General features: G+C 37.7%; 5 protein-coding genes across 8 annotated transcripts in view; 3 read left to right on the top strand and 2 right to left on the bottom strand.

Moving 5' to 3' along the window:
• Positions 1 to 15,882, bottom strand: part of LOC107751941 (39S ribosomal protein L11, mitochondrial-like) — a 33,621-nt gene extending 17,739 nt beyond the window's left edge. For 2 of the 3 annotated variants that reach the window (XM_016567729.1, XM_016567727.1), the window contains exons 1-2: positions 15,767 to 15,882; positions 10,998 to 11,164 (exon numbers count right to left, since the gene is read on the bottom strand). In XM_016567729.1, the coding sequence (XP_016423215.1) occupies positions 10,998 to 11,120 (123 nt within the window). In that variant the 5' untranslated portion in view covers positions 11,121 to 11,164; positions 15,767 to 15,882. Of the gene's footprint in view, positions 1 to 10,997; positions 11,165 to 11,258; positions 11,337 to 15,766 lie in introns of those variants that run through there. The other variant, XM_016567728.1, reaches the window with a different exon arrangement.
• LOC107751940 (transmembrane protein 121-like) lies at positions 833 to 5,947 on the top strand. Of its 2 annotated transcripts, none has more exons than XM_016567726.1 (2): positions 833 to 1,460; positions 4,594 to 5,947. In XM_016567726.1, exon 2 carries the CDS (start codon positions 4,595 to 4,597, stop codon positions 5,639 to 5,641), a length of 1,047 nt encoding a protein of 348 aa, XP_016423212.1. In that variant the 5' UTR covers positions 833 to 1,460; position 4,594; the 3' UTR covers positions 5,642 to 5,947. The 2 variants fall into 2 exon arrangements, with proteins under 2 accessions (XP_016423212.1, XP_016423211.1); XM_016567725.1 differs by lacking the exon at positions 833 to 1,460 and adding an exon at positions 1,725 to 1,896.
• A 269-nt stretch (positions 15,883 to 16,151) lies between the features above and the next one.
• On the top strand, positions 16,152 to 17,427 carry LOC107752077 (prefoldin subunit 6-like). The gene is made up of 4 exons (XM_016567931.1): positions 16,152 to 16,401; positions 16,766 to 16,836; positions 16,963 to 17,087; positions 17,199 to 17,427. Exons 1-4 carry the CDS (start codon positions 16,338 to 16,340, stop codon positions 17,317 to 17,319), a joined length of 381 nt encoding a protein of 126 aa, XP_016423417.1. The 5' UTR covers positions 16,152 to 16,337; the 3' UTR covers positions 17,320 to 17,427.
• A 5,548-nt stretch (positions 17,428 to 22,975) lies between these two features.
• Positions 22,976 to 23,903, bottom strand: LOC107752076 (transcription factor HES-7-like). Its single transcript, XM_016567930.1, has 3 exons — positions 23,856 to 23,903; positions 23,573 to 23,668; positions 22,976 to 23,482 (listed from the first exon to the last, which is right to left on the bottom strand). The coding sequence occupies exons 1-3, from the start codon at positions 23,901 to 23,903 to the stop codon at positions 22,976 to 22,978; spliced, it is 651 nt and encodes a 216-aa protein (XP_016423416.1).
• Positions 23,904 to 26,294: 2,391 nt separating this feature from the next.
• Positions 26,295 to 27,663, top strand: LOC107752075 (transcription factor HES-7-like). The gene is made up of 4 exons (XM_016567929.1): positions 26,295 to 26,408; positions 26,583 to 26,678; positions 26,784 to 26,868; positions 26,977 to 27,663. Exons 1-4 carry the CDS (start codon positions 26,382 to 26,384, stop codon positions 27,570 to 27,572), a joined length of 804 nt encoding a protein of 267 aa, XP_016423415.1. The 5' UTR covers positions 26,295 to 26,381; the 3' UTR covers positions 27,573 to 27,663.
• The last annotated feature ends 231 nt before the right edge of the window (positions 27,664 to 27,894 follow it).

The following is a 27,894-nucleotide window of genomic DNA, read 5'->3' as shown; positions in this document are numbered from 1 at the left end:
CAGGAATTAGTAGACAGATAGAAAATCTTGTTCCTTTCGGGTCCAAATGATTCAGTGTCTCTTCCGGGTACAAATATTTTCATAATTGGCACCAAAATTTGCAAAAACGTTTCTAGGCATGGGTGGTATTGGGGATTTATTGCATCCATAAAAAAGGGTACTGACAAATGTGTTTTGACCTTAAAACATACTGATTGTCAGTGATCATGATCAAAATGTGAGATATTAACATCTCAGTTGGGTAAGCTACAACGTATTGCTTAATTTAAGGGACTAATTTGGAAATGTTTACCTAGAAATACTGGCATGGAAGTAGGTCCATATGTGACCTGTTTCCAAAAGAATAAATCCGCTGTTATTAGGCCTGTACATGATTTTTGTACATTTTTCAAAAGTTCTATTTATTCTTTACGTATAAAATGTACATATTGAGATGAAAAAATACTGAGTGCACCTTTAATTTGCTTATAAATACAAAGACTGCATTAGTGATCTATGCAATGCAGTCACCCCTCTTCAGTCAGGCATTTAACCCAGGGGACCTTCCTTACAATTAGTTGTTCTAGATTAAAAAATGTTAAATGACAAATAACCAATCTGAAAGGACCTTCTAGTTCATCTCAGCAAACAATCATTCGTCACTAACAGCAGGGACATCGTGGGTGTTGTTTTCTCCAGCCTGGAACAATGTAATTATCATAGCAATGATTGCACTAGCAGCAGTAATTAGTAGCACGGACCCTTCCGGACGGCGACTCCCATGCAATATGCACGAGCCCATTCAAATATCCCCGCCTGCTTTCTGAAGTGAAATCCGAGAGGCTTAGAGAGAAGCAACTAAGCGGTAGAGTTAGAGAGCGAGCGGAGGGAGGGATACAAGTGCACGTAAGCTGCCTACAAATGACACACTGCAATCATAAACTGTCTCGCGACGCGTTCTTTCGCGCCCTTTCCTTAGTGAAGTATGAAGAAGACAAAGAGATACTCGGAAAAAAGCGGCTTCCGTTACAAATTTAGCGGATAACACATTTCTAGCGCACTTCTGACGGACTTCTACTCCTCAGCCCGCAAAAAGCTTCCTCGCAGCCGCCCGAGTCTGGATGGAGCGCGAAGGATCCTGCTCGAGCTCGAGTCGAGAGAATGGAATAAACCCCATGCCGATTATATAAGGATTTTGCGACAAAGAAAGTCCGGAGACAGAAAGGCTCGCTTCCTCATCACTTCGCCCGAATAAACTGCACATCAGGGTTTATATTATGGACAATATAGTATTTGAGCTTGGTGTGGTTTACTTCTCTGGATTATTTTCCACGTTTAGTTATGCTGAGCGGCCGTACAGTGTTTTAACTGGACGAACAGCGCGATTTCGGACACTGGATTCTGGTAATATCGTCTTGATGCCTGCAGGTTTGCGCTGGTCATTTGATTGAGACTGCTGTGTCAAGTCTTCATGCTGTGGGGTAAATACACTCTCTACTTAATCTAATAGTGGTTGCATAAAGTTCAGCTCTCTTGCAACTTGATATTCAATTATTCATGCAGCCTTCAAGTCTAAAAATTCAAATGTTTCACTGCTGACGAGCTCGTTGGTGAGACTGACACCTGCCAATTCGGATGGGTAAATCCTAATGCATTGACACCTGTCGCAATATGGTGATATATTGGAGTGTGGTACAGGTCTGATCACACGTCCTGCAGTGGCAGCAGCACGACACTTACAAGCATCAAGACAGATGATGCCATTTGTTCGCGAACACCGATGCTCTCACTGTATAGATGATCTTCTCTGTGTGGGAATGGTTCAATGGCACATTACCGACGGACATTTTCAGCCGTTTACTCGTAAATGATTGCATGTGGCGTGAGTCCAGCCGAGAGTATCTCCAAGAATGAGAGGTAGACGTGATTATGGACACTTGCACACAGCAATTAAACATTTACAATATTTATCACACTATATTTAACCCAGTAACTATGACCATCACTTTAGAGTGAAGCTTTTACATTTCTCCTCACATTGTCATGCATTACTTCATTACATTACTTCTTATCTTCTAAAACACCGCAGGCATAGTTCAAAATTATGTCATCATTTATTCCCCCTCATGTAATTCCAAAGAAGCCAGAGTTTTTCTGGTTTCAAAATTCTCATCTGGAACATTAAAAAAGATATTTTTAGAAATGTCTCTTTTTAATGGTTCAAATTGACTTGTTTTGGGTGAACTATATCCATTTAAAACAACAGAGAATCAAATAACTACTGCAAATGACCAATATAGGTTAGTTGTTATGTTTAAGTGTTCAATAATAAATATGGAGAAATTATTTTAGACACAATGACATGATCATTAGATTGCAACATCTGAAGCATATTGGCTTAAGGATGCACTGACTGTCAGTACTGATGTCTCGTTATTATGGATGTGCCTGGAGAAAACAACACAGTATCTTCCAAGTGATTTGATAACCTGATGAATTATGGGCTGACAGTGGAGTCAAAAGATAAGCTCTGCACCTACAGGCAAGCCTTCTGGGTTTCAATTCTTTTTTGTTTTAAAATAACTTCTATCATTTTTCTGATTGAAAAAGAAATGTGTCCTGTGCAGAAACATTTTTCTTCAGGATCATGTGGCCTCAGTTCAACACTCATAGTCTGAGATTATTGGATTCAATTGAATTCCAAAGCAGAAAATCAGTAACAGAGACAAAAATAAAGTCTACAGTCAAAATCAGATATTAGTGACGCACACTCCCTTTTCATTCCACAGAGCTCACAGAAGATTAATCATTCTAGGTCATTTACCAACATACTCCCTTCATTTCCTCCACACTTCCTATTAATGCGTTTAATTTCTACAGTTCCCAAGCTATGAATATATTTCCATTTCTATTCCCATCAACAGTTCTCCAACACAACATCTCCTTTTTCCCAGAGCACGTCGCCTGTGCTTTTTGTGTTATACTCGTCACTCTTTCCTTCTTCATTTCCCTCAGCTTATTTATGAACTATTACCATCATACCGTAACACTTTATTAGGTCTGTAAAAAGCCAAGGTAATGAATCACCACCATGCTCTCGCCGTCCCTCTCTCACTCCATTCAATTTCCATTTCACCTCACCATTTAACACTTTCTCCCCACGTATCCACACATACACCTAAGGAGTCTTTAGAAGTTGTAAGAGTTGTAATGGAATAGTTCACCCAAAAATGACAATTCTGTCACAATTTACTCTTCCTCATATCATCCATTTTTGGGTGAATTAGTAGTTGTAACATCTAAGCTAAAAAATCCAATAAAACTAAATGTAGCAAACCTGTATCTTAAACCCTGTTGACACCCTGTATATCCTCAACAGTAATGATTTTATATTTTAAAAGCCATCTTTCTGAGGTGTTGACATTCACATCAGACACAAATGGTCAGACGGCTATAGTGCACCATCCGGCTGAGAAGGCCTGCATTCGATTTCACCATAAAGCCCACAATCATTTCTCAACATTAATCAATACCACAGTTTTACACTGTCCGTTGCTGAAATATGGCTTGAGGAAACATGAATAAAATCAACATCAGTATGCAGTGTTATGACAACACCTCTCGGACAGTATTAAGATTGAGCGTTGTCATTCTGCAGGTGGCCCAATGCACTCAGAAGCTTCATTCTACAAAATGAGCCAGAGAATCAAACTTCATCAAGTCATGCTCCATACTGAAAATTAAAGACAGTTAAATACCGCAATATGTGACAGAAAACCAGCACGGAAGGCAAGCCATGAGTAAAAGAGGCTTTGAAATTGTGTCTGGGTTTCCTTCGATATAATTAATTAATAAGAGAACAAGGGTTGACATGAATGATATATACTATGCAGAAAACCTGCGACACTCGGAAAGATGAAGGGATTGAAAATTTTATGAGTTGAAAAATCATATTTAGAAAGATACAAAGAAAGAAAGAGAGATTCTGCCATGTTCTATTATATTTGAAGCATCTACTGGGAAAAATAAATTAGACTGGAAACAGAAAGATATGCTTGTGCATGGAAGTGATGGAAAAAGACCCTGACCACCCTAACACCCTGTCTAAAACAGGAAAATGCTTATACTCAGTACTGCCACAAACAACATCTTACTAATCCTGTCAATGTCACCGGCTTTGTAAACTGAACAAGCCTTTGAAATGCCATGAATTGTAAAATAGCCCAGGACTGCAAACAACATTTGTCAAGACCTTCGTTACAGACATTCAGCAACTACCTTTGATATTAAGGTTGAAAAAGAAAAACTCCCATTTAAACATCGCCAAACAATGAAGATGTTTCAAGGAACAGCATGAATAGTCTATTGTTGACCTGCACGTTGCAGAAAATCATGCAATTTGCTCAGTCCATAAAAACGGACTAAAAGGCCATAAATAGTATTATGTACATGTACTTTCAAGGCTTTGATGATATATGGCCAATTTACTCTGAAATTGCACTTTTCTCTGTATATTGCACAGTAAAAAGAGGGAGTAAAAGCACATAATCATCAGGTCATGTCTTATCAGGATATACAGTCTGACTATGTCCTTGTTTCTCCTTCTTCCTCAAGCATGTTGCCCTCGCCCCAGGTGTGCGTGTCTACTCTGGTGACAGTGAGCACGATGGCTGTGGTCGACCTCTATCTGCTGGAGCAGAGCATGCTGGGACCTCGAGGTGGAGCCCGTCCTGCAGTATGGCCATGTGTTGCTGTCGCGCTGGGTGACCTGTGTTTCCTGCTGGCGCTGCGCTTTGTTTCTGCCGGTGTGGTTTCAGAGGCTCGCTCTCCCCGTCGGGGCTTCGCCAACGCTCTCTGGTTTCTTTTCCTCTCGCTGCTGCAGCTGAAGCTTTTCTTTGTGTGTCAGAATTACAGACAGGAAAGACGACCTCCGGATCCTCTTGCCCGCAAGACTCTGACTCTTTTACTTTCGGTGTGCCTGCCCTCACTGTTCCTCATCCTGACAGGAGCTGATTACATGACTCCACTCCGCAGGAAGCAGGAGGTGCGCAGCCGGCTTCTGTGGGTGGTGGTTGACTTACTCGATGTGTTGGATCTGCAAGCTGGTCTGTGGGAGGTGCAGGGAAGCGTGGGGGTTCCTCTTTGGGTGGAGGGTATAGTGTTCTTTTACTGTTATGTGCTGTTGCTGTTGCTGCCATGCGTGTCGCTCACGGAGCTGGGTGCTACTGCGCTGCCTGGGCTGCAGGCGGCTCGGAAAGAGGCCATCTATCCGTGGCTCAGCCTGGTGACCATTAACGTGTTCACACTCGTGCCCAGAGGGGTCGGGATGCTGTGGTACAGGGACCCACGGGTATCCACGGTGTTCTTGGGGAAAAACCTGCTGGCTCTTGCAGTAAAGTTGAGCTCCGCCTGGGAGAGGCACAGAAAGGGCAGCGGAGGGATGCAGGGTGCAGAAGCCGCCACAGGAACTGGAAACCAGACTCGTGGGGCAGCATCGGAGCAAGCCACGGAGCAGGAGCAAGAGTGCACATCTCCAGTGCCGTCCTCTACACGCTACCACACGCTCTCACGCACTCATGGACACAGCCACTCGCTCTCTCACGTCAGCCTAGACCCCACTGAAACCTCACTGGGACAAGCTTACATTTCCCACGAGCTCTAGAGATCACGAAAGAGCCCTGAAACTGCCAACAATTGGAATTTGTAGACTCGTAACTATCCCTGGAGTCTCTGTGCTTTTGGCAAGATTAGCAGAGATAACTCATCGTATTAGCACACTTTGTAGTTTGTACAGCTGATGATTTGTAAAGCCAAACACAAGCAGCCTACTGTGGTGTGAAGCTCCCAGACAAAATGATAATGAAGCAGATGGGGGAGCTGTTTTAATTAAGTGCCTTCTTTAAAGAGCAACAATTAATATTGTTACTCTTGTTCGTTTTCATCAAGGACTTGAATTAAACCATGTACTGTGAAGCATGACCACTGTTAATATTCCATTCTGTAATAAAAATGTTTAATAGACACCTGCCTCTACCATTGTTAACCGGTCTCAGCCCAACCCATAATCTGTTGGTCTGACATATGAGACAGAAGCAGCTCTAAAGTAAATTTGTGCAAACCTGTCAAACCTAATGACAACATTTCAAAAATGATATGGAACTTCATTTAAAAATCACAATTTTCACAAACAAATTAATCCGTTCCTCCATCAACTAAATGGACATTTCATGGTTGAGCAGACAGTAACGAAAGTACCTGTCAGTCACTTCAACAGTAAAACTTTTCCCACAATTACATACAGTGAGGTCCAAAAGCCTGAGATTACAAGTTAAAAATGCTTCTATTTTGCACTTTTCTACTTCAACAAATTTTTCATTAAATATATTATCAGCACAGCTATTTCAGGCCAAAATTGACTTTAAAAAATGACATACATTTTTAAGTATTTGTACTATCCCTCTTTTGCTTTCATGACAGCAGCACTCAAGCTGAATGAACTCCAGAAGTTTGTGAGAAACCAGCACAGAATGAAGCACAAATGCTCTTTTGGGTCATTGGAAGCAAGAGCATCTAAGCATCTGTACTAAGAGTTCCCATGTCATAAATTTTTCAAAACCATAAAACTTTTGTTTATTATTTAGATTCAAATTATATTTCAGTTTCTCAATGTTTTCTCAGATTTTTAGACCCCTGTATGGGCAACCCCAGGCATTTGTACACTGAATGGACAGTGATGGCTCTTTAATCTCCACCTTTAAATGTATCATAGTTACCACAGCATGAAGTGTCTTTTCCATTGTGGTTACCAATGACAGATCTGTACATATCAGAGTATGATGTTAGAGAGACACGCACTTTCTGATGTGGTGATAGAGAATGAATCCTGGTGCAGATTATACGGTAGGGGGGTTGGGTATTATTCACTCTCCATCAGTAGCCTCTAAAGCCCTCTACAATCCCCCCACCCCTGCTCTGATAAACCATTATTACTCATATGAATTAAAATGGGACTCATTTTTCAAACAGCTAAGAGCTTATACCGCACTTCATTCATGATTTACATGGAATATTTACCAAACATAAAAGCGGACAAACTTGCATGACAAATGCTAAAAATAAGTCTAGCTATAAATTAATTGAATTACAGAGAACAGTTCCACATGAAGCTGGTTTAGCTTCAGAGGTATATTAGACATGAACCAGACCAGAATGCCATTTCTCAGCCTTTCATCTCTCTCTCTTTCTCTCTTCATTTTAAATGCACGCCCTCCATGTTATGTCCCCTGTAACTGTTCAGCTTTCCAGTAACGAAAAGAAATCAGTGAAAAGAACAGAACTAGCAGGTCAGACATGCACAATGTTCAATTAGTGAATATTTCACCCCAAAATTAAAAGAATCAAATAAGTGTTTTGCATAACGATATAGTCATTTTGTTTGCATTCTGACATTATTTTGAAGACAATTAAGCACATCCCCCCTAAATTCTTTAAAAAAAAATTTACATTTAAATTTAAATTATTAAAATCTAAAAGATCTCTACAATCCCCCCACCCCTGCTCTGATAAACCATTATTACTCATATGAATTAAAATGGGACTCATTTTTCAAAGAGCTAAGAGCTTATACCGCACTTCATTCATGATTTACATGGAATATTTACCAAACATAAAAGCGGACAAACTTGCATGACAAATGCTAAAAATAAGTCTAGCTATAAATTAATTGAATTACAGAGAACAGTTCCACATGAAGCTGGTTTAGCTTCAGAGGTATATTAGATATGAACCAGACCAGAATGCCATTTCTCAGCCTTTCATCTCTCTCTCTTTCTCTCTTCATTTTAAATGCACGCCCTCCATGTTATGTCCCCTGTAACTGTTCAGCTTTCCAGTAACGAAAAGAAATCAGTGAAAAGAACAGAACTAGCAGGTCAGACATGCACAATGTTCAATTAGTGAATATTTCACCCCAAAATTAAAAGAATCAAATAAGTGTTTTGCATAACGATATATAGTCATTTTGTTTGCATTCTGACATTATTTTGAAGACAATTAAGCACATCCCCCCTAAATTCTTAAAAAAAAATTTTAAATTTAAATTTAAATTATTAAAATCTAAAAGATATATATTCAAATATTTTGGGGGGAAAAGTATCTTAAAGTGGTCCTATTATGCTCTTTTACAAAATTTGTTTTGGGGGTGTACTAGAACAGGCTCTCATACTAAGTTGTTCGAAAAACACATTATTTTTCACATATTTTACATTATTACAACACCTCTCTCCCCAGTCTGGCATGAACGGCTCGAATAGTTCCTGTATCAAATGAAGGCCCGCCTTCGGAAATACGAAATGTGCTGTGATTGGTTAGCTGGGCCAGTGTGTGTTGTGATTGGCAGCACTTGGTGCCTGGTCGGGAAATGTCCTGCCCCTCACCATAGCCACTCACTACCAGCTTCAGTGTAAATATTGAGTCAAAATCAAATCGCGATAACTTTGCAGACCTTTTTTATGCTCAAACAGCAACATTACAGACTAACTAAAGTTGAAAAAGTGAAAAAGCATAATAGCACCCCTTTAAGGTCACCAAAGCTTCATTTATTTGATCAGAAATACAGTAAAAACTGTAACATTGTTAAACATTATTACAATTTAAAACTGTTTTCTCTTTGAATATGTATATTTTAAAATGTAATTTGTTCCTGTACATTTATTTGTGTGTGTGTGTGTGTGTGTGTATATACATATATATACAGTATATATACTATACAGTAATGGGAATAAGAATAAAAAGACTGAGTTAATAATAAATGATAAAAAAATAATGTCTCATTGCAAAATATTGTAATGATTAATAAATATATAGATTTCCTTTTGATTTTTAGGGGTGAAATGTGATGCGAGCATGTTTCAGAGATTCACTCATTTACCTCACTGAAAAAACACGGTGTTAGTATGCCTAGTCTTGACGGACAAAACACTTGAACTATTGTCTTATACGCCCCTCTTTTATTCTGTCCTCTGTTTCTCTCCTCCATCCGGCTGAGTTAATTTCTCTCTGGACTGTAATTACTCTCCTCCACAGAAGCTGTCAGCTTCCCCCCTCTCCTCCGGAGCTCCCTCTTTTATTTCTCTCGTTTGTTTAAATTTGCCCCCCGGCCGACAGGCAGCCTACCTCTATGCGCTTACCCTGTCAGGAATGGTTAGGCAGACAAAAGAAAAAACAAAGGAGGGAGAAAGCGGGAAGATTAAAGGGCCAGAGCTGTAAGCTGAAGGCCTACTGACTGCAATTTATTTACAGTTTAATACACATAAAAGTTGAGCCAAAGATGGCAGCACAGGCACAAAGGCAAAGCAGAGTTTAAATAGAGCTGACAAGAGCACGGTTAGACACATGCACAAACACGCGACTGCATGTGTTTAACTGATATATGGTGCTGCTCTGCTTGACTGATGCTCATTACACATCATATTTAGTTCGCAACAGCTTTCTTCAGCAGGCAAGCACACTCAGGAGGCCAGGTTGACTTGTGCTGGCAGAAGAAAATGTGTCTCATTTATTATCATCATGATGGGCAAGGGACTGTAATGACATCATTACATCTGTAATTAGCTTGTTAGTTATGAATGTGCTTTACATATGAGAGCAGAGGTAAGCCTTTGTCAACATTTGGCTAAACAGTTTCTCAAGTCAGTCCCTATGGTGGAGAAAAACACAAAACCTGTAGAGAAACATCACATTTCGGTGATCAAGACAGACTTTTTTGCTGTAAATATATGAAATCAGATTTTCTTTCTGAACATTCAATTCCTGCAGAAGACAACTTTAAATGGTCAAAGAAGCAACAACTGCAGATGTGCTTGTAACAGCAGTGTTTATGTTGTGCTTGCTGCATTCCTAACCATTAGAGCGGTGGTTCTCAACCTTTTTAACTCCAAAGACCACCATTATATGCAACAATATTCAAAGGCCAGACACCCTTATTTTCTGTCAACTTAATTACAGGATTCCAAAAGTCTTAAAAACTGAATAGAGTGCTGCAGTGATGACGTATTTTTGTAGGCTAACCCATAAGTTAGCTTCTCCCTGGTTCCATAGACAAAAACCCAATAGGAGTTTTCCATTGGCTTTTGGATTATTGCGGAAAATAAGCTCTGTGCCCAACAAAAGTTTAAGTCTTAACTATTTTGTTCGTCATGAAAATTTTTGCAAATTTACACAACCGTCAATGTCACCACCATTAAGCTTCTGACAACTCTTTCAGTCTTTATTTAAAAAACATTTTCCCTGAAAGTTTGAGTTAGAATAGTTTGCAAGTTCCTAATATAAGCAGTGAGGATGTGAAAGCAGACTATTGAGTTTATAAGTAGATTGCCTCATATTTGATGAAGTTTGCATCATTGATTCTGTTAGTTTCCCGTTTAATACTGTGAAGCTGCTTCGAAACCATCTCTACTCTATAAAGCGCTACAGAAATAAAGGTGACTTGGCATGTTCGTTGTGATGTTTAACATCCCTGACAACCTCTGTAGTCCCATTTAGCCACTTGTTAGCAATTGCCTTTTTCAAGTTAAGTAAAAGCTTAAAAAATTGAGTATTACTGATGTATTGTATGTAATAGAATAAAAATTGTATATATCTTGAGCTTGTGTTAACCACAGACCTCATTTCAGTCATTTAACCAAAAACCCCATTCAAAAATGGGATGTGCTAAAATGCCAATTCATTTCTGAGTTTTGGCCTACAAAAATACCTCATCCCTGCAGCACTCTATGTTCCTCAGGGTTCTCTCTATTATTAACCAATAAATTGAAACAGCTGTTGAGATGTATTAAAGTAAGAAATATCCTAATTTTTCTTCTGCTGATTTTAATGTTTGTTTTGTCCTGTTTTAAAATTAACTTGTGTCGCCCTTAAAAGTCGGCTGAGGTACTCCTGGTTAAGAACCACTGCATTAGTCATAACAAATGCCATGAACATAATAAAGAATAAAGAAAAAGGGAGGTCTGAAAGCTTACCTGTCCCAGGATGGGGCCCAGTGGAGGCCCAGGAGCCGCTTGTCCAGACCTTACAATTGCTCTGATCACACCTCCAGTGTCCAACTTTTTCACCGCCTTGGCTGCTTTAGATATCTTAGACATTGTCTATGTGTCTGGCCTGCCACACGTCTGTCCGTCCCCTTTGCCTGTTGGGAAAGGTAATTATTGAGGTCTCCTTAATTCATTAAAAATTCAACACAAAAAAATCAATACTTGTCCAGAGGTTGAGAAGTGAGTTACACAAAAGCTCTCCAATCCATAAATGCTCTCCCAGGAGTGCACAGCGGCCTTATCTCGAGATGCTGTAAGTGAAGACAGTCGCGAGGCGAAATGCTATGAGACCTCAGGCCCTTCAGAGATAAGGGATAAAAGTACAGGTGTGTCACACACTCAAGGAGCTTCTGTTCTTGGCTGCCTTCAACGGTTCCCTGCACTCTGCTGATCCATTACGGTTAGCTTGCGCTCTATGGGTCTGAATCAGAAATGGCCGATGGAGCACATTGGACGGCAGCCACCAAGCACCAAAACATCACCGGCAACACACAGAAATAACGCAACAAGCAAGAGCAAAAGAGTAGTACCTGGTTTTTCTATTCAAGACTGAATTCAATTACATGATTCAATCAATTAGTTGAGTGGTTCAAATGGCCTGAAACATATGCGCTCAGTGAAGCAGGAGTCATAAAAACCACACTCCATAATCTGATATACACCAAATGCAATAAAAGACAGAATAAAAGGCTAATTGCAAATATGACGGCAGAACTTGACTTATTCTGTGACTGTTCAACCCAGGTGAAAACAATATCTCTAAATTATTCACAGTGCTCTGTTCCCAGGTTAACCTCACTATTTACATATTCATAAATGCAAGGGAGATGAGGACAGAGGTGAAATAAACACACCTCACTAGCCACACGTTGGAACGCGCCATTGGTTTTAATGCCAAGTTAAGCCTCGCATCTGTGCACGCAAGAACTCAAGCAAAGGGAGCTTTTCACAAGCACTGAAACGTCTTGGATCTCAGAATACACAGGCTATCTGTAGAGAGCAGAAGCAGCAGATATAGGCTCCGCTATCACCAGCTGTGTGAATACACTGTGTTAAAAATTACTCTCTGGGTTTTATTTAAAATGCCAATCACACACTGGCTTTCATTTCGCCGTTCTATTTCATGTTGTTCTCCAAACATATTTTTGCTGTTTATAAAAGCATGTTGAAGCTCAAATCAATTTAAGAGGCAGTCAGGGAAGGTTGGGTTGCTGGTAAACCTCCACTTCTTGGCAGGAGGTACAAACGTTTTAACATATTCAGGAGCAGAAGAGGACAATCAACAATCCTGTTGAGTTGAATTGAATTGAAGCAATTTATTCAGAACATTGTGTTTGGCACCAATTTACTTTTTTGGGGGGATGGTTTACTTGGTGCCGACAATAACAGTGTTTCTGACTGTTTTGAAGAAAAATGCATGAAATTTCTTTTCCATTTAAAGAAACTCTGTTGACGTGATGGGGATATAAAATACACGATGAAAGAAAAAAAGTCTGAGGATGAGTGAATATGGACTGCAGGCATGTTCTGTCAAACTTCACTGTGCTTGCTGCGTTTCCTGCTTTGAAGCACTCTTCGGCTTTCCAAATTAGATTAAATTGCTTGAGAATAATATTTGATATTCTCAGGAAAAAAAACATGTTTTGTTTGAAATATTATGATTAGGAAATAAGAAACAGCATGAATATACTAGCTTTAGGGTTGGTAAGATTTCAGTGCTTATGAAAGTCTCTTATACTCACCAAGGTTGCATTCATTTGATCAATACCGTTTTGAACATATGTACATACTAAAATGTACCGTAATAAACTGAAGTGATGGCAAAGCTGAATTTTCAGCAGCCATTATTCAGTGTCACATGATCAAGAAACATTTCTTATTCTTATCAATGTTGCAAAACGTTGTGCTGCTTAATATTGGGGACTTGAAGATGTACTGCATGACAAAACAATTTACCCTGTGAAAATAATGCTTTGATTAGCTTTGATTTGGTTTACAATTTCAGATTTTAGGCTCAAAGTTCTGGAAACACTGAAACCATCACTGCATGGTACATCCATATCTGTTTGTTTGCTACAAATGAATCTTTAGCCAAAGTGCTATTTGATTATTTTTTCTACATTGTTTGAACAGAGAATAATGAAGCAGGTGTACAAACAATTGGTGCCTGAAAATGAATTGTTGCAATGTTTCAAACTGAAGTATCTTGGCTGTAACAATGATAAAAAGGAAATGCCAAGCTCTGGGATTTTAAATTGCACTGGGGAAATATGGCAATATACCATTAGCAATAAATGAACGTGGCTCAGGTTTATTAATTTATTTTGTTGAGCAAAAAAAAAAAAAAACTCAGTAAAGTGAATTAATATCTTAATGCAAATTCAAAGAAAGCAATAGTACAAGAGACCTCAGAGACCTAAAGCTGTTCTGTTTAAACTTCGGTTCAAAGGGATAAAACCAGGTTTCAGGAAAATGAAACACTCAAGGGAGTCAATGGCATTAGCAGGGCTACATCATTCCTGATTTAAGATGACAAAGAGAGACAGGACTCTATGAAGTGATTTAAGAACCTCAAAACCATTCCCTCTGCAGCTTCACATTTACATATATAGATTTACAGCCCGACTTTTGAAAGCCAGCCAGTTCATTTGGATTCTCACTCTCTTGATATATCTGTTTTTGGTTTGAGACAAATTGAACTTGCAGACATAGGAAAACATGTTTGTTGAGGCAAGAATAGCCCATTTAAAATACTGCTGAGCAAGCAATTGTGGTTTTCGCAAAGTAGACAAGAGCTGGAAAATAAATGAGGAGGAAAGTGCATAAAACATTTATGCATAGCAGAAATGACTGGTAAAATGATTTAATTCCTTCGACCAGCTTGTGTTTGCACAAAATGGGAAGATATAGGAAAATTGGCCTTCCTGCGTTCACTGTGGTGTACAATGAAAACATGAAATGAAAACATTTGCTCACTAAATGCAACTAAATGAACCAGCATAGATACAGAACTGAGATTCTGTCCTCCTCTAATCTATAACAAACAATGGTGCAACATGCATCGCAATTCAGCAAGCAGGCTGCTGTTTCAGAATTCAGCTCAATTCCTCTGATGCCCTCCAGGTGCATATTGATTTTGACAAGACCGCAGAGTGCAATTTGTGATAACCTCAGCAAAGAGCTAAACTACTTCCTAATTTACAACAGCAAACCAGAAAAAGGTGGGAATACTCAAATGACATTGAAGAATCACTGCTGTCAAATATAATGGCATTAAAACACTTATGAGCACTAGATTCATTCAGCAAATGTCAAAATGTGAGATATTATGGAACAAATTATATTGATAAATTCAAAGAGTGTATTTTAACTGTCTAATATCTTAATTTTTCTGCAGTCTGAAAATGTTTTATTATGTATTTCACCGCAAGGTCAACTTTATAACATTGGTTTGCATTAAATAGTTTCATTACCAAATTTTATCCTCTCTCAGAATAAAGCAATATGTTTTTTGCTGCTCCGAGTCCTTCACAAAATGCATTTCTTTGCATGTGAAATGAGCAACAGCACTGAGCAGTTTCTCTGGCTCTCTCACAAAACAGGCTTGCAGGTTTGCTATTGTGTCAAATAGCAGTCTTTTACAACAACCAGCTCCGAACTGTGCCACACAAACAAAGACCAGACTTGAAATGATCACTGTCCTAAATGAACTTCAGGCAACATATTCTACAGCCAAAATTAGCATCTAATCTGTGGTCTTATAATGACACCAGAAAGAAGATGTTCAGTTCCTCTGTGATATTATGTCATTTATGGACTGAACCTACAGCACAGGTCCTTAACCATTATACTTTCACTCCTGCACAAAACAATCTGTCACTCTGATTAACCTCATAATATGATATCTTCATAAGAATCTGACTTTTAAGATTTATGTACTTCTGAGTAACATTACAGTACTACGATAAACTGACATAATCTCTAACATATCAAAAACACATCCAACCTGCAGTTGTGCCTGGATAATAATATTAATAATAATATACAGCAATATAACGGTACTGAGTTAAGCAACATGTAACACAGCTCTGGTGTGATTGGTTAACAGACAGGATCCAGTTAATTTAATGACAATAATCTAGTTAATCCAAATGGGTGTTTTATTATTTATTACACAGAGTTTTCGACTATAAATGAAAATTGACTTGGTTTTTACATGGCTGGTGTACATAGTCACATGACCAGAGATGTTTAAATTCGAGGATGCTGTCTGTCAAAGCTCTATACAAGGAAGCATGTGGCATCTCGTAATACACATTTAACTTACATATTTAGTACATGCAGGAATAAATACATGTAAAGATATCATTGGCCACATTAGTAAATAGTGGAAAACAAAGAGCCCCATTTTAAATAAGCGACTGACTGCCATCATAAACCTGTAGAATTCAAGTAATGCTGTATTTTGTAGTTTCCCACTGTTTACTAAAGAATGGAATAAAACACTTTTTGACGAAAATGTAGACATAATAATAGTGATAATAATAACAGAGCTTAAAAAGTATAATTCATTATTACATGCATATAGCACATGACAGTATTTTAATCTAAAGATGGTTAATAAGCAACTTCAGGTACATGTTTAAAACGGAAGATACATTTTATTATGATATAAGCAAAGATATAATTGACATTACCTGCTAGTGAGATAATTTGTGTTCACGTACACCCGAAAAAAAGACCTTCACGTTAGTATTTGAACCACGTGCGCTGCCATATTGCTTTTACTGTCACTTCAGATGGTTTGGTGAAACCAGATAGACTGCCCCCCATAAGACTGGAGGAGGACTGCGCCTATACATACTGTGTATGAAAATTATTTATATTGAACACTACGCAATATTTAAATATAAATATATAGGAAAGCAAATGAGTGAAAATACTATAATTTTTGATTATTGCCCATTTCACGGGGTTTATTTAAAGAGGCGTCGATGAAAACCAATGAAAAAATTTAACACAAGATGGCGAAGAGACTCTTTTATCGAATGTCAAGACCCTCACATGAGCATTGGGTGGCTGTATGTGCTTATGGTGCGGAATACGCCAAAAAAATTCCAAAGAAGAAGATGAGCGTTGCGTCATTTCCCGTGCGCCCCAGACTGTGTGCATGATCCGTGTGCTGCTTTTGTTATAAGATAACGTTACCTCTGTTTGTTATCAGTTAGGCGATATATAAAGGGATCAGAAATTAGAATAGCTGGTGTGATGGCTGAAGCGATTCATAAGAAATTACAGTCTGAGTTGGAGAAATATCAACAAATGCAAAAAGGTATATCATCACAATGCTAGCTAGCCAGCTAACGTTATCCATGCTAGCAATTCTTCCAGCACCCTGCATGTGCATATTGACATGCATTTTAATAGTATTTTATATTTGACTTCATTAACAATGTACAGAGTGTCCGTGGTCCCAAATCAGGCTCCCAGGTTTGATTGATTTTAGTCCAGATCTGTCATAGTGATCTGCTTTCTCAGTACAGTCACTAAAAAAGTGTTTTTATCTTATTCTTGTTGAAACGTGTTAGATTCAAGTAATGTGCATTTTAAATATGTTTGGTTTGCCGTTGTATTTATATGCACATACATTTTGTTTTGTGAACGTAGAAGCTGTTAACTCGTTTTATTTTTCACAGATGTCAGTAAAAGTATGTCATCAAGACAGAAACTGGAGGCACAGTTGACTGAAAATAATATCGTTAAGGAGGTAAGAACACAATTACAATGTATCTTCCACATTTGCATTTTGAATTATATCATGCTACAATATATACACATTTATTTATTTATGTTGATCATGTTTTATCAAGCCATGTATGTCATCCCTCTGTAGGAGCTTGCATTGTTGGATAGCCAAAATACAGTTTACAAACTAATTGGACCAGTTTTGGTCAAACAAGATCTAGATGAAGCCAAAGCAACAGTGAGCAAGAGATTAGAATACATCAATGGTGAAATGTATGTATGAATAATGGCTCATACTGCATTGAATTTGTAAGAATTTGGACGTTGCATTTGATTTTGTTGTATTTATAGGCAAACCATTAACTGATCTCCTCTTAATCTCAGTCAGCGCTATGAATCTTTACTGAAGGAGATGGAGAGGAAATCTGAGCAGCATCGGGAAGTTCTGTCCAGCCTGCAGCAGGAGTACCAGCGCGCTCAGGGTCAGGCTGTTGGGAAGGTCTAAATGGATTATAATTCTGGACACTAGTCTTATCCAGCAAAACTCAGAGACTGAATATGCCTGCTAATAACACTTGCTTGTTCACATGTCTGTTAATGGAATTCTGTTGGTTTTTTGTTTTATGCTATTATGCTATTAGGTTATCAATAAATTTTGTTTAGATTAAATTATGTTCAGCCTCTTTTTGTGCTTGCAGTTCATATGTTAAAAGTTTTAATTTTCATATCAAAACTCAGAGACTGAATATGCCTGCTAATAACACTTGCTTGTTCACATGTCTGTTAATGGAATTCTGTTGGTTTTTTGTTTTATGCTATTAGGTTATCAATAAATTTTGTTTAGATTAAATTATGTTCAGCCTCCTCTTTTTGTGCTTGCAGTTAATATGTTAAAAGTTTTAATTTTCATATCAACGGACCCTTTTCATGTGTCTTGGGATTCTCAATAGCGGAAGTCGTCATAGTTGGGTAAATTTCTGTAGAGGTGAATATAAATGACAAAACATATAATTTCCTATTTGCTCTAATATCAAAAGAAAAAAATCTGATAGCATTTTTCTTTAAAAAAAAAAAAAAGTTTCAAAAGGGGAAAAAAAAAATTTAAGTGATTGATGTCAAGTTTGCAACACTCTCAGAGATTGTATTAGAAGCACCCATGGAGCAGTGTTAACTAGTTTTCTGTAAGTGAATGCCATCATAATTTAACAAAGTATAGTGTTATAAATGTAGCTTTCATTTTTTCATTCAAAATTTTAAATATAAGAATACATTTTACAAAAAGCTGTTTTTACAATGATAATAACTGTGAAAATACCTCATGACGGTTTGAAAAGTGTCAATTTTTCTGTTACAAATTGTGAACAACACTGTATGTGAGCTTCAAACTGTCTGCCACAAGTATGCAGTACACTGAAGTTTTTAAAGTGGGACATCATTTACTTAACTTTTGATTAAGCATTCAATAGAAATCAGAGTTGCCCAGTGAGGCGACTCGTTTTTCTAATTAAAGGGGCAGGCGAGTGGTGCATGCGGCCAGATGTTGCTCAGGGTAATGTCATTGAAGCGTTCGGTCAACAGGGTGTGTATCCGCCCCTGCGCAACAGGCCATCAGACGCGCAATGGAGAAGCGCTGAAGCACAGACGTCCGCATTGTGGATGCTTACCTCCAATTAATATCCCGCGGAGGGGGACCTGTCCCCCTTCATTTCCCACCCGCCGGGGATTAACGCACACGAATAAAAGGCATTAGAATAACGGCGCTACTTGTAAGGGAGCTGTATACGCTTTAAAAGCAGGTTGCCCAACACACCCGCATTAAGTCCAAATCGTAAACTGTGGCGAAAAGCTTCTAAAGGGATTAGCTATTTATTGAAGCAATAATATGCAAAGCTAATTAAACAGACAGACTTTGAGGTATTATTCGCCTTTTTGAAGTAGGTAGACCTTTCTGGACTAAGTAGGGTGAATTATGCACGGTAAAGTGGGATGTAGTCCTAATAGAAGCTTTATTATTCCAGACTCTGAGATGCCACAAGCCTCCAAAATGTAAATGTAACAGAAATATTTAATGTAATGTATGTGTGGTGGTAATGATGATAGGTTATTGAAAACAATTATACACTGCTTTCCACTTGACCTGTTGTTTGAAGTAGAGTGTGACAGTGATTTCACGTTTATTATGGCAAAACGCGTGCGCCTAAACACTGCGCGTGCCTTCTTCACTGTGCGTTTGTTTTCATAACCAGGTCAGGACACGCGTCGGTTTAATTTAACAGTTTTTTGCCAAATGGCCAGAAGGACCACATGTTGTACAAGTAAAGTGAGATGTCGTTGATAAACGTTGTTCCCATGAGTTAGGTGAGAGAGAAAGTCAGCACCTAACGCTCGTGCGTAATTTGGCAACAGCTGCAATAAATAAGTCAACGTTGAATTGGCTGTGGTATAGCGCTGGAGAGAAAAAAATCAACCACACACAACTTGTTTGTTTGAAAAGAAGATTGACCAGATTTACAGACACACTCTAAAAAATGCTGGGTTGTTTCAACCCAACTTTGGGTCAAATATGGACTAACCCAACGTTTGGGTCAAAACTTTAATTAAAAAATTTAACCCAACAGCTGAGTTAGTCCATATTTGACCCAACATTGGGTTGAAACACCCCAGCATTTTTTAGAGTGCACACTGTAAGAGATGTCTGTAAATCATCCCAACACAAGCGAGTAAAATTTAGTGGAAAATATTTAGGATGTAAGTTGAAGTTTTGTCCAAGTCCAAGTTTTGATAATAGATGCTCCAAGACTCGTGTCCGCTATACACACCTCCTGAGAAAACAAGAATTTGACACATCCAGAGGTGTAAAACTACACTCTAAAAAATGCTGGGTTAAATATAACCCAGCGCTGGGTTAAAAAGGGACAAACCCAGCTATTGGGTTGTTTTGACAAAAGAGAAAATAAAATGGTTATTGTTACAATTAATGAAAATAAATGAAATTGAATTGTTACCATTGTTGTGATTCACGTGCTGAATGTTTAAGTCTGTGTGTGACTTTAGCATTACCACACACTATTGAAGGATTATATAAACCCAATTAAAATCATCTCAAGATATTTAAGAAAAAATTAATTTGATAAAGTTCGTTAATAAACACACACAATAAATACACTAATGCTTTAATTAGAAGATAGGTCACTTTCTAAAAGCAACCTATTTATTACTTTTCTTCCTTTGAAATCAAATAACTCTAACTTCATAATGCATTACTGCATTAACAGGAAGCAAATTATAATAACGTAAACCAAGTTCAAAGTGCCCAACCAAAGGGAATGAAAACCTAGTAAGTATAACAACTAAGTAAAGATAACTAACTATAAATCTAAGTAAGGTAAACTATTGGATTTTACAGTGTATGTAAAAACTGTACTATTCATTTTCAAATGTTAAGATATCCATCCATCCATCCATTCTCAAAACCACTTAGCGGGATGTCAGTATATATAAATTACACTGAAAAGCGTTGATATTTAATTAAAATATTTGTAACTGAAAAGTAAAAAGTAAAAGTTCTTAACTTTAGGCGTGATGAAATTAATAAGTGACAAGAAGATGCACAAAATAGGCCTAAATAGTGTCGAAGAAATAGTTTTATGGTTAAACAACTACATTTTACACGGTCAAATAAATAAATGAATAAATAAAGACGGTGCACAAGGCTTGTTAGCTTAGTAAAATGGATGAGGAAAGACAAGGAAAAGACTAAGGCATGCTAAAGTGTAGCCTACTTCTGAGGTCTAAATTAATTTGTTTGGATTTAAAAAATAATTTGCTAAACCCAATTAGAACTAATGGTAGCACAACATCCAATAGTCAAAGAACAGTTTAAAGGACTACTTTATTTCACATCTACATTTCATAATTGTTCATTTGATATACTTGGTTGCATGCATTGCTCTTTGTTGATCAGAACAGACAAAAGCACACATCCGGTCTAGATAATCTATTTACACCTTTTGTGCTGAATGGCATTTGGGAGACTTATCTGTCTGTAATAACCGGTTCAGGCATCAGCCGGTGCATGGCATCTTTCAAAGGTCTAATCTAATTTCAGCTCAAACTCGTTTATCTAAGAGCTTATCCAGAGCGACAAAGCGAAACAAAGCTGCAAAGGTTGATTTAGGGGAGAGTATGAGCGTTAAGTACAACTAAGCCATTCTATCTAGTGGTAAATCTACTTTCCAGCTCATATTGTTTTATGATAACTTTTGTTCTGTAAATACTTTAGATACTTTATATTGTAGATTGTACATACATAATATACTTATTTAGATTGTAAACGTTCGTTTGACTGTCACATGTAGATAGATAGCGCAGTCGTCGAAGTAGTAGACTTTATAGCTATTATGTCAAAGTAGCCTAATATAAACGAAAAACGACCTCATTATTTAAATCACAAATTGTTTGTTGCGCGCAGTCGAATTTTCCTAAACATTTGTGCTCTTAGATTAATTTGGATAAACTGATGATATGTTGATAGGATAATTGAGACCAAACTTTTGGTTTTATTCATTTATCCAGAAAATAGTTATGCCAAAGAGGCGCCTTTAAATGCATTACGGTACAATAGCCTAAGTGAAATACAATAAAAATTAAATTGAAAGATTGTTTAAATGGGTGCATTTCATGCTGGATTCTCACTTATGGTGGGCTTGAGATAGCTGTTACATCCATACAGACAAGAACGGTGCCCTTTGTAACCAAATCAAGCAATATGCTATAAAATCAGATGCGAGAGAGAGAATGGATGGCTGTTAATAAAATAATAATTAAAATAATAAATTTGATCTGTTTTAAGTAAAAAAAAAAAGTACTTGAAATGACTTTTCCAAACTCAAAACTTGATTTCCTTAAATATCTTTGCCAATTGGTGCTAATATTAGCGGTCTGTGACTTGAACTTTTTGTCATCATATAGGCTACCGTATTGGATCGAGTATTTACATTGCTACAGAACATTTAGAAATAGGCAAAGTACTATCAAATTCCAACATCATGTTCTGATAAATCAAACCATTCAACAATTGTTCTGACAAAGGCCCGTAATGACCACCTTCAGCGGTTAAGCAATCTGCACCTCAATACTTTATATCTTCCATACATTAAGTGCAACATCACTGAGATGACCAAATGATTGCCCAATGAAAATCTGCAAATGCCAGGCCTTTTATCGAGTTATCAACCGTTATCACGTTGGAACGCTAAACATTCACACCGTGTCTGAAGAACAATGCCGTTCGATGCTGAATATCTCTCAGGAAATGAATTAATGGACATGTAAATATTAGAAAGAGCCAAAGATAAAAGAATATATCCTCAGAGAGGTTTAATTCTTTGTTCAAAGTATAAGAAAATACTTTATGAACAACCTTTCACATTCTGCTGACAAGAAAAATAACAGCAAATAAAAGGCCTTGTTATTTGTTTCAACAAAAAACAGAATCTCTTGAATGAAATTAACATAAAATGTCAATGTTTTAGAAAAACACAAATATATGGCAATTACCACACAGAAAAAAATAAAAATGACATGAACTTTTGCTCTAAACAGTTTCTTGACACTCAATAAGTACATTACCATTCAAAAGTTTGGTGTAAGAAAGAAATTAATACTTTTAGTGAGCAAGGACGCATTAAAAATCGATTAAAGTGACACTAAGGACATTTATAAAGTTACAAAATATTTAAATTTCAAAGAATTGCTGTTGCAGACCCCCAAATTAAAAAAAAAAAAAAAAAAAAAAAACCTTGAAATGTTCACCCCATTTAGTATATGATTTCTCCATCAAAAATGGATTTTGTGAAAGTCTCGAAAGAAAGTTCTGTTGATATAAAAGTATCAAAGTTCTAACTAAGAAATGCATACATCTCAGCACAAATGTGTATCTTGTTTGTTTGGCTGTAAGATCACCAAACACTACAGGTTTCTCAATGCCTTTTTATAACAAAATAAATCTTTGGCATCTACTGTACAAAATCAACATATTTACACAATTCACAGTCTATTGTCCCAGTGCTGCTCCCACACAGCTGAATCATGAATCACTGTAGACCAAGCTGGCCTTTTCAGTCTTTGGAGAGCTTTGCAGATACTCCGGACATGATCTTCTACCAAGGTCTCCAGACAGCGTCACAGAGCATTACAGGTTGCTTAGGACTTGAAGTCATGGTGGGAGCAGACAGAACAGTTCTTTGTGCAAGCTTCGCACAGTCAGATGGTGTGCAGGAATTGCTCAGTTGGACATGAGTGAGATGCTGTTGTGCTGAGTCCTCATAGAGATGCACCTGAGTTTCTCTGTGGGATGGTGTGGATAGTAGCTGGACTTGCATTGGCTGTGATTTGTTAAGGTTTTCACATGCTTTTTCCACTCCCTGTCCAAACTCATGGCTCTTGCTAGCAATAAAATTGCTGACTCGTATGAGACATGTTCTCATTCCATCACGGTAGTTCTGACGTTTGCAAGGTGACCTCAGGTCCTCATCATACTCCTCTGTGCCTGCTCTTTTTCCTCTAGTGATTTGAAAAGGGTCAGTCCCCAGTCCTTGTTCAGCTCTTAGGAAGTGCACAACACTTTCCAGGATTTCAGCCTTTTCCACTTTAGGGTTCTTGAGTTTCTATTAAAAAAAAGAAGAAATGTGGTCAGATAAAGACATTTTATATACAGGCTATATTAGTCTTTTAAAAAATCTAATAAAATAACTTACCTCATTGTGGGTGTTCTCAAGTAACAGCATTCTTAGAGTTTCTAGGCTTTGATTAATGCGATCTCTCCTTCTTTTTTCCATGAGAGGTTTTGAGACCTGTAACATTATAAATAGTGTAGTTTAAATATTATGGTAAAATATCATTCTTAAAAGCCTTAACATGATACTTAACAAGTCTTCATATCAAATTTTGTCAGAATAGTCTAATAGGACTTATGTGAATTATAATTATATTTCAGAGGTCTGAAAATACATTGTAAAACAAATAAAGTTTCGTTTTTACCCGTTTCGAGTCTTTTTGTTCCGGTATGTCAGCAGCTTGTTTGCTCATTTTGGCGATTCACGAAATTAAAAGTGAGATTAAAAGCATCGTTTTGGAGTTCAGGTCATTTATGGTACAGTCAGTACACGCCTACTCTTCTCATTATGAATGATAAAAGAAGACGGACCAATCACATGCGTCTCTGAGCTACCCCATCATTAATATTCACATACATGCTGGATGAAAGCGACAAAGGCTGTAAATAATGTCAATTGTGAAGTAAGAGCCAATAATGACCCATTTAGTCCCCCACTGGGTTGTTTAAACGATGGCTATTCAGTTAAGGTATTGTCAAAGATTATCAAAGAAGGTTTGAACTATTCAAATGCGTTATATTTAAAAGAACCCCTGAAAGGCGATTAGGCCTATTAGGCCTACTTGCTGTAATTTCAAATCGCTATGATTATCGATAGACAATAAAAAGTACATAGTTTAGCCATTTGGACAGTTATAACATTGCACAGTATTGTATGTGCGAATACAATGAAGGATTCCTCATGTGCCGATAACTGAATGTTTTCTTCTAGGTGCTTTCATAGATGGTAGCTATAGCCTATTGCCTTGCCAGGTCCTTGTAAATTCAATCTCACTATAAAAATTAAGGTATTTTTACTTATTTCAACTGGTTTACACTATAGGCTGCTTTTTCATTAAGGTAGACTGTCAGGTCGGATCACAGTCGATACACTGAAGCGTCTGTATAACAAAGGAAGACGTGTTTTTGACTTGGTTGAGGCACTGGAGTGTAGCCTCAATTGAAAGTTTTTTTTTTGTTGGTCTTTTGATGTGTGTGGGGTCTTCTCTTGTGTTCGCAAATAATTCTACTGCCTAATGAATGAGTGCTATACGAATAGCCTTCAGCTAATTTAATTTGGAAGTGACTTTCTTGCACAGTATTGTATGTGCGAATACAATGAAGGATTCCTCATGTGCCGATAACTGAATGTTTTCTTCTAGGTGCTTTCATAGATGGTAGCTATAGCCTATTGCCTTGCCAGGTCCTTGTAAATTCAATCTCACTATAAAAATTAAGGTATTTTTACTTATTTCAACTGGTTTACACTATAGGCTGCTTTTTCATTAAGGTAGACTGTCAGGTCGGATCACAGTCTATACACTGAAGCGTCTGTATAACAAAGGAAGACGTGTTTTTGACTTGGTTGAGGCACTGGAGTGTAGCCTCAATTGAAAGTTTTTTTTGTTGTTGGTCTTTTGATGTGTGTGGGGTCTTCTCTTGTGTTCGCAAATAATTCTACTGCCTAATGAATGAGTGCTATACGAATAGCCTACAGCTAATTTAATTTGGAAGTGACTTTCTTATCAAAGAAAATGGACGTGCCAATTGCCAACGAAAAAAAAAACCGTAATAATTTTTTTTAAAAAACGTATTAAAAAACACATTGTACTCTCTTCCAATAGGCCGTTACATCAGTTTCAGAAAGTTTCAAATGTCACTCGAATTGTTTTGCTTTGCTTAATTCCTGATGATACACTTGACGATTCCAAAAGATTACAAGCGTGGGGAAAAAACTGGTTGACCTAATCGCTCACACTTCTATCAAAACACTCCCATACAGCACACTTAACAGATTTGCTCTAAAAGCCTGAGCATCACACCTCTTCACATCCCCCATTTCACCATAAAGCAGGATGCGCGTGTACTTCTCACTGACGGCCACGAGCTGATCTCACTTGGCGCGCGACTCCAAAAATGCGTCGTATTTTCTCTATTTTTAAAGTGAGAATTTTCTTATAGAAATGTTCCATGGCCTCCACATTACACATTTATATGCCTACATAATTTTTTTTATAATTATGATATAACATATTTGTTTCCATCCATATAATTTATCACAATAAATATGCCATTCATGTAATTCAGAGCTTCAGCTCAGTGTTCTTTATCAGTAATTTAATTTAAAATGTTTTTACCAATGCAGGTTATCACTTTGGCATCACAATTCAATTTCAGTGTAGGCCTACTGACAAAATTGTTGTTATGCTACTTTAATCACCAAAATGTCAGGACAGATGCCATTTGCCCAAATGTGTTTTAGGAGTTCACCTCAAGCATTGTCCTCAGCTGCTTATTCAAAACCATTTGCTGATATTTGCATAGGCCTATTGCAGCGCACAATCAAATGGCAAACTTTTTTTTTGTCCAGAACCAATTGCGCCATCAAATGTTTCTAAATATGCTTAAAAATAAAGCGTTTTAAGTAAACGTTTATTAATGGCTGTTTTAAATACTATATTTAAAAATAGTCAGTGTAGTTTTGCTTGTTCTTAGATGTCAACACGTCTGTTTACTGATTGTTTAGTTAAGGCCGTAGAATGATGGGTGGAAAGTTCACGGTGCCTACGTCACTGCCACCTCTCAGCCAATCAAATGCCACACCAGAGGCTTAAAATTCCCGTTTGGCTCGATTTCAGCAGTTTCCCCACATCTACGAATTAGCCTGAAGAGCAAACTGTTCATCTCTCAACATGACGAAGACAGAAGGCATCAAAAGAGTAAGTTCTTTAAAACCAACTCCAAAAAAAATAATTTCTCAAATACTTTGTATTTAATTTGACCTGCACATGTTCATTTGATTCCACGCAGTGGTTAAATTTTGAACGTTGTTTAATGGCTTTGGAAATAAAATTAGGCTACTAACAATTTTCATATTTTAATTTTGTTTAAAGAAGTTCAAGCCTGTGATAGAGAAGAAGAGAAGGGATCGAATCAACCATAACCCAGATGCATTAAGAGATCTGCTTTTCAAGAACACTGCAGACACGGTGAGTAGCCTACCTTCCCTCGATTTATGATGCATTGCTTCACATAAAGCACCTTCCCTGACAAACCCCTAAAATGCCTCTCGACTTTCCTCTCTCCTACCACAGCGTTTACAAAATCCTAAACTGGAAAAAGCAGAGATTTTAGACCTTGCGGTTCAATACATCAAAAAGACCACAAGAAAAACTGAGGGTTGGTTTTTACTGATTTTACTTTTTACTTCACCCATCTGAATTTAATAACTGTTGTTTATGGTAGCAATATGCCTAATTTATTTAATGTTTTTCTCTCTTTCTGCAGTGACATCTAATCAAATGGATTCCAAGGCCACTCAGAACCAGTCTGTTGTATCTGCTTCTGCGGGCCCCACCAGTGACTATGTACCAGACTTCTACGGGAGGTTTAAATCATTTGAGCAGAAAGAGGTTCTTCTGAAACTGAGGGTCAATCTAACCGGTGCTTCCAAAGCAGGAACTGAACCAGTGGCCCAGACAGGCTTCCCACTATCACCATCAGACCAAAACTACCACCAGGAACTTCTCTTACACCCTGAATCATCTTTGTATGGCTCTAAACTTTTGCGTCGATCGACTTCTCCACCCAGTTCATTATCATCAGAATGTAGTTCCCTGCCATTATCTCCCACTTTTACAAGCTTATCCTCCTCTCCCAGAAACTCGCCTCCATATCTTTCCAGGTCTTGTCCTCTACCTGCTCCTCCTGATTCAGTGTCTCCTCTCATAACACAATTTTCACTCTATAGGCCTTTTATTGTGCCTCAGCCCATTCTGCCCAACATGGCTAGAGATTTTACCCCACCGCAGTCACCTGTACTGGCTCTTAGACCAGAACCCTTTTCTCTTCCAACCCAGTCCATATGGAGACCATGGAGCTGAACTCTTACCATGGTGTGATTCCTTTTACTTATGCACTGCTCCGATGGAGAAATGACCTCTCAGAGGAACCTAATGCTGGTATATGGTGTGGCGCCCAGCGCTGGGTTATATTTAACCCAGCATTTTTTAGAGTGTAGGGTTGTCACTTATGTTTGCCTCCAGTTAGTATTACTTTTGTCATGTTTTCAATGATGTGTACTTTTAACTTGACTATTTATTGTTCTGACCCATGCTTGTCTTCATTGGTACCTGTAATTTTAGTAGTGGAATAAAATCACTATCACTGTTTTATCAGTTCTTGTGTTCATTTTAAAAGAAAAGC

This window comes from Sinocyclocheilus rhinocerous, unplaced genomic scaffold (genome assembly GCF_001515625.1).
Source record: "Sinocyclocheilus rhinocerous isolate Xijiao unplaced genomic scaffold, SAMN03320098_v1.1 scaffold662, whole genome shotgun sequence".
Classification (NCBI taxonomy): domain Eukaryota; kingdom Metazoa; phylum Chordata; class Actinopteri; order Cypriniformes; family Cyprinidae; genus Sinocyclocheilus; species Sinocyclocheilus rhinocerous.
Note: the sequence above shows the minus strand (reverse complement) of the source record. Positions and strands in the feature narration are given on the sequence as shown.

Coding starts and splice junctions, on each gene's coding strand:
- LOC107751940 (XM_016567725.1), top strand. CDS start 1,847: ATGATTGCATGTGGCGTGAGTCCAGCCGAGAGTATCTCCAAGAATGAG. Junction 1,897..4,593: donor AGTATCTCCAAGAATGAGAG/GTAGACGTGATT, acceptor TTCTTCCTCAAG/CATGTTGCCCTCGCCCCAGG.
- LOC107752077 (XM_016567931.1), top strand. CDS start 16,338: ATGGCTGAAGCGATTCATAAGAAATTACAGTCTGAGTTGGAGAAATAT. Junction 16,402..16,765: donor ATATCAACAAATGCAAAAAG/GTATATCATCAC, acceptor TATTTTTCACAG/ATGTCAGTAAAAGTATGTCA. Junction 17,088..17,198: donor GAATACATCAATGGTGAAAT/GTATGTATGAAT, acceptor TCTTAATCTCAG/TCAGCGCTATGAATCTTTAC.
- LOC107752076 (XM_016567930.1), bottom strand. CDS start 23,903: ATGAGCAAACAAGCTGCTGACATACCGGAACAAAAAGACTCGAAACGG. Junction 23,669..23,855: donor AACAAAAAGACTCGAAACGG/GTAAAAACGAAA, acceptor ATAATGTTACAG/GTCTCAAAACCTCTCATGGA. Junction 23,483..23,572: donor TTGAGAACACCCACAATGAG/GTAAGTTATTTT, acceptor TTTTTTTAATAG/AAACTCAAGAACCCTAAAGT.
- LOC107752075 (XM_016567929.1), top strand. CDS start 26,382: ATGACGAAGACAGAAGGCATCAAAAGA. Junction 26,409..26,582: donor AGACAGAAGGCATCAAAAGA/GTAAGTTCTTTA, acceptor TTTTGTTTAAAG/AAGTTCAAGCCTGTGATAGA. Junction 26,869..26,976: donor GACCACAAGAAAAACTGAGG/GTTGGTTTTTAC, acceptor CTCTTTCTGCAG/TGACATCTAATCAAATGGAT.